The sequence below is a fragment of the Centroberyx affinis genome, unplaced genomic scaffold, assembly GCF_046629955.1.
Source record: "Centroberyx affinis isolate AG114_WGS23_722 - 3 ecotype Tasmania unplaced genomic scaffold, CSIRO-AGI_Caff_v1 ptg001064l_1, whole genome shotgun sequence".
Classification (NCBI taxonomy): Eukaryota; Metazoa; Chordata; class Actinopteri; order Beryciformes; family Berycidae; genus Centroberyx; species Centroberyx affinis.
In genome coordinates, this window is record NW_027279614.1 from 106,631 (window position 1) to 112,500 (window position 5,870).

The window sequence follows — 5,870 nt, forward strand, 5'->3', positions numbered from 1 at the left end:
GAGCTGAAGGGACCGAGCGTTAAAAGGACGAAAGCGGCATCTCGGGACCTTCAAGAGAAACGTCAGAGAGGAAGAAGATCCAGGAAAACCAAGAAAAAACAATTCTCTGGATCTGCAACCACCATAACATCAACATACATCACAAGAGTTACAGATCAATAACTCAACATCTAGACTGCAAACTTCTCATCATCTACCAGCAGAGGAACCCAGATCATTAAAGTTTCATCTAACCTAACAGAGAAGACTTACAGAACCGCAGATCCATCATGGGAACCTCCTAGGCTGACGGAGACGAAGAGCTCAACACCTTTGTGAAGGAGCACCACCAGGCCTGCGGCTCCACCCCTCCACCCCCCAGCATGCCGGCCGGGTCAGCCCAGGGAAGGGCCTCTCCGGGTGGGGTAAGAGGGCTGCTGCTGCTGCTCCCTCTCCTCCTGGGACTGATGATGATGATGATGATGATGATGACGACGGTGGTGGTGGCGGAGGCGGAGGCGGAGGCGGAGGCGGAGGTGAGGGCGAGCGCTGCAGAGAGCGAAGAGAGTGCGGAGATCCTGGAGGAGAACGACGCTGCCAGCACCGAGATCCCGGTAAGTCCCCGGTTTAAAACTAGAATTATAATCGCTTGATTTGCAAAGTCTAATTAAAGCACAGGAATTCTTCTTGGTGGCTTTGGTGCAAAGATCAACTAATATAGTAGCACAGGTGCAGGACAACAGGACTTCATATAGGGGCAAAGGGGACAGTTCAAGACATATGACAGTAAACTATACATCCCAGTCTACATATCGTGTGAAAACTTTACTTTTGGTGATTTTCATGTTTTAGCTCCAGTTGAAGGATTCCCTGCTCCTCTGTTGGATTGAGAAAAATCCACCACCCTTTGGTCTTATGAAACCCTGACCGGATAAACTCTAAAACTCATGGTGGTCAATCTGAAAACAAGGCTGTTTTTTGTAGTTTGTGAAAAGTTGACATTTGGGAGATGCAAGTTTTCACACAACAGGGATGATATTTTACCTTTATTTAAAAATTCAAAGCTCCTTAAAGCATGACATGCCATGGAATCTCATCGTTCAATCCTTTGGGGGATAAAGATTGCAAATTAAATATCCGGTATACTTCTCTTCTATTAAGAATTTCATCAATGTTACCACCTCTCTCTGGCAGAGTCACCTTTTCAATGCCCTGGACCTTTATTTAACCAGAAATCTGTTTTTTCTAGAGAGACCAGGCCAAGAACGCAGCAGCATGACAAACATCACCATTGCAGACAAACTGCATTCTCTACAACAATGTCCATAAGGCAAAAACACATTTTAAATCCTATATAGGGAAAGTGCAAATTCAAACTTTAGATGAGTGCTCAGAAGGCAGCAGCACTGGCAGGTACATGATCCTACTGTCCATCCTCACTGGTCTGTCTGCACTCTACACAAACACATGAGCTTTGTTTTATTTAACAGTCAAAGCTCATTAATCACAAAGGCCACAATTCTGTAATGTGTCGGTCTAATAAAACACCACAAAAAACTCAAATCTGCAAGTTTTGAGGAAGAAAGGAATGCTTATTTTATTGAAAGATTATTTGTGGGCATTTTTGCCTTTATTAAACAGTAGGTAGTAGAAGTAGAAATGGGGAAGAGAAGAAGAGATGACAAGGTTCTGGGTCAGATTTGATCCCAGAACATCATGTTTACATGGTGCGCACCTTAGACCACTGAACCACCAGGACACCCCCATGCTTATTTTCTCCTTTATTTTCTCCTTTATTTATTTTTTAAATCATTTGCAAGGGCTTGAGGGTGATGAAACTCACTGAACACAAACATGACAATTGACCTTATTCACATGGTGGCCATCTTGAATACTCAGGGTGGGAAACACTACCGACCAGCTGTTCTCTTGTTGTGTACCAAGATACATCATACAAACATTTATCATTTCACAGATTCCCCACTGAAAAACATATTTGACACTAATGGAATTCAAGAATCGAGAGGAATATATAATGTTAATATATTTAGTCCATTATCACTAGCTACCAGAGTCTAGCCTAGGTAGCTTACTAACTAGCTAGTAGCCTAACTAACTTTAACTTCCCTGTCAAATTCAAAAAGTCGTTGTGATTGTTCACAAGATTGCTAGCTAATTTGGTAACTGTTAGGTTTATCTGTATTTTGTCCTCACTGATGTGTTTAAGTAATGCTACTTTTATAAGCTATAGGCCATATGCCAATCTTCCGGGTCGACTTTCCCACCAAGTGTTCAAAATGGCCGCCGTGTGACTAAGGTCAATGAGAACAGAAAAAAGCGAAAATTGCAGTTATGTGGGTAGACAGCAGCAATATAATGTGGAAAAGTGATGGAGCTAGCTGAATGAAAGTGGAGTAAAAACGAAGTGCGACGATGATGATGAGGGAAACATATTAATGTGGCGTGGCATGGGCCTAGTTTTGCTGTGATTATGGTGGGTGAATGTCATGTTCTCGTCTCCCATGTCCTCCAGGAGCTGCTGTCCTCGGAGCTGTCCAGACTGTCTCCTCACAGCTCCTGGCTGGTCTTCAGGAGAAACTCCAACAAGGGAGACAACAGGAGAACCAAACCCTCCAAGAGAAACTCCAAGGTCAGTTCGCTCTTAGACAACGCAGTCTCCGAAGATTTTGTAAAATGAGCAAGAAGTCTGAGTTTAAAGCTGAGGTTAGGTAGCCTGGTAAGACCATCCTGATCACCTGACCTCACATTCTGTTTCGCTCCACGGATCAGTCCGGACTTCGATTTCCTGAAATTACAATGTAACCGGGCCAATCAGGGACTGCGTCGTAGTTGATGACGTGAAATACAGGCCGCCGCTGGCAAAACAGTAATGGCGTCTCCCGAAGCAACGAGCGGTAACGTTAACGTTAGTAAACACAGCCATAAGTGCAGTTATTGCAGAAATAGACTCAATAACAAGAATTAAACAAGAACAAGAGTATGCACTAGCGGAGTTTTCGCCGTTCTTCCGACTGGATTTGGCATGTTTTGTTACGCTGATTGGCTGAAGGATTTTGTCTGTCAAGGCAAGTACTCCCGCCACTGAAATCGATGTGGGCGGCTAGAAGTCCAGACTGATCCGTGGAGCGAAACAGAATGGGAGATCATGTGATCAGGATGGTCTTGGCTAGAGGTTAGGGTTAGACAGCTAAAACTTTGAGTAAGGTTAGCTTTGGGGACTGACAAGGTTTTGGCCATGGTTAATTGTGAGAAACTTTAGCTAAAAACTACAACTTCCCTCCCAGTAGAGAACTTGTTGTCATTAGTTGGGAATTGAACCCGGGTCACTGGACTTTGGGCTAAATGTCTCCGCCCATCCAAACCCTATTAGCAACTTTCACTATGTTTACTTACTGACTTACTTACTGACATCTGCTGTGAACAGACTTCAAAACTGAATTTAGTATCATTGCATCCCTAACATGCATTAAGGGTTGGTGAGTTTGGCGGCTGCTCAAAAAGTTGCCAGATGATGTCATATGCTAATTTGCATATGCATATTTGCTACAGCCCCCTTCCTGCTCTTAGCTGTACAAATTTGTTGCCAGATGCTTTGGGAGTCAAAACATTAACACTGGTCCAAAAAAGTAGTTAAATGGGGGGATGCTAGGGTGCTAAATCTAGCGATAAACAGGTGGCTAGTTTGCTAGTTAGCTAGCTGTAGTTAGCTGGTTATCTGTAGTTGACTTGTTAGCTGTACTTATTTAGTCAGCTATAGTTGGCTAGTTTAGCTTTAGTATGCTAGTTCTCTGTAGGCCTAGTTAGCTAGTCAGCTGTAGTGTGCTAGTTAGCTTTAGTTAGCTAGTCAGCTGTAGTGTGCTTGTTAGCTGTGGTTGGCTAATTAGCTGTATGCTAGAAGTACCAGGATGGACCATGCAGTGACACAGTAGCTTGCTGTTCAGCTGCACAAGGTTCCACACATTCACACTGGGAGCAGACCAGTACAGCCAGTCTCCTACAGTCAGACACTGAGCAGTTTGGGCTACAGTGCCTTGCTCAAGGGCAATTCACTACATGACTAAATCACTACATTCAGCTTTCAGTTACCGTGTTAATTCAGACAGCATGGTTACATCTGTAGAAGATCTTGTACATATTAGTGTGTGTGTGTGTGTGTGTGTGTGTGTGTGTGTGTGTGTGTGTGTGTGTGTCTCTGCAGCATGGTCTCCCAGGCCCCCCAGGCCCTCCGGGGCCCCGGGGCCCCCCAGGCCCCCCCGCCCCCCTGCTGCCCCAGCAGGAGCAGCTCATACAGGAACTACAGCTCAAACTGAAGGGTGAGAAACACAGAGCCACACACACTCTGCCTGTTGGACAGAGGCATATACATACTAAAACTAATACTGATACTGATACTGATACTAAGATAAATACTAATACTGATACTATTACTAATACTAAAACAAATACGAATATTGATACCAATACTAATATTGATCCTGATACTGATATTGATATTGACACTGACACAGATGCTGATACAGATACAGATACTGATATTGATAGATACTGATATTGATATTGATATTGATATTGATATTGATACTGACACAGATACTGATGCTGTTCTGGCATCATGCTGTCAGGGTTCGGTGCTTCGGCTGAAAGCGTCCATCCTGTGGTGAATGTTGTGTTACAGTTGATGTGTGTAATGAACATTAATACGATAATATCAGTAAAATAAATCATAATTAAGTAAAAAAAAATAAGTGAAAAGCTTTTAGTCCAGATACAGACAGTATAGTCTGTTCATATCAGCCTGCAGAGGCTGGTAATGTGAAAACTGCTAAATACCAATAAGGTAATAAAACTGTAATATAAAAGAAAATCTTCAAACAATAACATAATAGCATTTTTGCCAGTAACATAATAACTTGACTGCATTATTGACTGGTTATTACATTGCTGACTCCGTAGCCATTTGTCATCTGAATAATGTAATAACACCAAAATCCCTTTACATATCTTTTCCACATCAGGTGTGCAGCAACAATAAACACTAACAGTAATATTCAACTGGACTAAATGATTATATTTTGTGTAAATAAGCTGATATTCACTGTACTGTTGTAAAATGGGAATATTAACCTTTTTGTCTTTCTGTTGCTGTCATCAAAACATCAGACATCAAAACATCAGACATCATCTTGGCTCATGGCACAAAGTCACAGTGTTTCGTGGCATGTTTACCCGCAGCATAACTTATTATGTTATTGGCAAAATGCAATACAAATTTTTATTATATTATTATTAGGTCAGAGGCTTTGTTGACATTTAGTTTTATGACATTATCAGAGTTTGTTATGTTACAGACCCGACTGACACAAACTGTATTTACATTCAACTCACTGTTCATTCCCATCATTTATATTTCAATTTTTCAGTTTTAGTCAGTGTTTGCTGTATGTAGGTTATACAAATACAGTGCTAGTGTTAGTGTGTGTATGTATGTGTGTGTGTGTGTGTGTGTGTGTGTGTGTGTGTATGTGTGTGTGTGTGTGTGTGTGTGTGTGTGGGGAGGCAGGCTGTCTGAGTCCTTAATAGGGGTAATTTTGCGGAGCGTGGATGTGACTTGGCTCGGCTGCAGGATTCCTGACATTCCTTCAGACTTGCTGGTGTGTCTTTGTTACTTTCTGTGTGTTTCTGTGTGTGTGTGTGTGTGTGTGTGTGTGTGTGTCTGTATGTGTGTGTGTGTGTGTGTGTGTGTGTTTGTTCGTTCATGCATGTCGCTCTTTTTCCACTGCTGAGTTGCTTCTACGTGTGTGTGTTCACATTTCATACTGGTTTATGTATGAGTGGGACTCTGGGAGGTGTGTGTGTGTGTGTGTGTGTGT

At 42.4% G+C, this 5,870-nt stretch overlaps 1 protein-coding gene across 1 annotated transcript in view; it reads left to right on the forward strand.

Moving 5' to 3' along the window:
• The first annotated feature begins 362 nt into the window (after positions 1-362).
• Positions 363-5,870, forward strand: part of LOC139647230 (erythroferrone) — a 14,217-nt gene continuing 8,709 nt past the window's right edge. The window contains exons 1-3 of the mRNA XM_071523096.1: positions 363-593; positions 2,513-2,629; positions 4,199-4,313. Of these exons, the coding sequence (XP_071379197.1) occupies positions 363-593; positions 2,513-2,629; positions 4,199-4,313 (463 nt within the window). The remainder of the gene's footprint in view (positions 594-2,512; positions 2,630-4,198; positions 4,314-5,870) is intronic.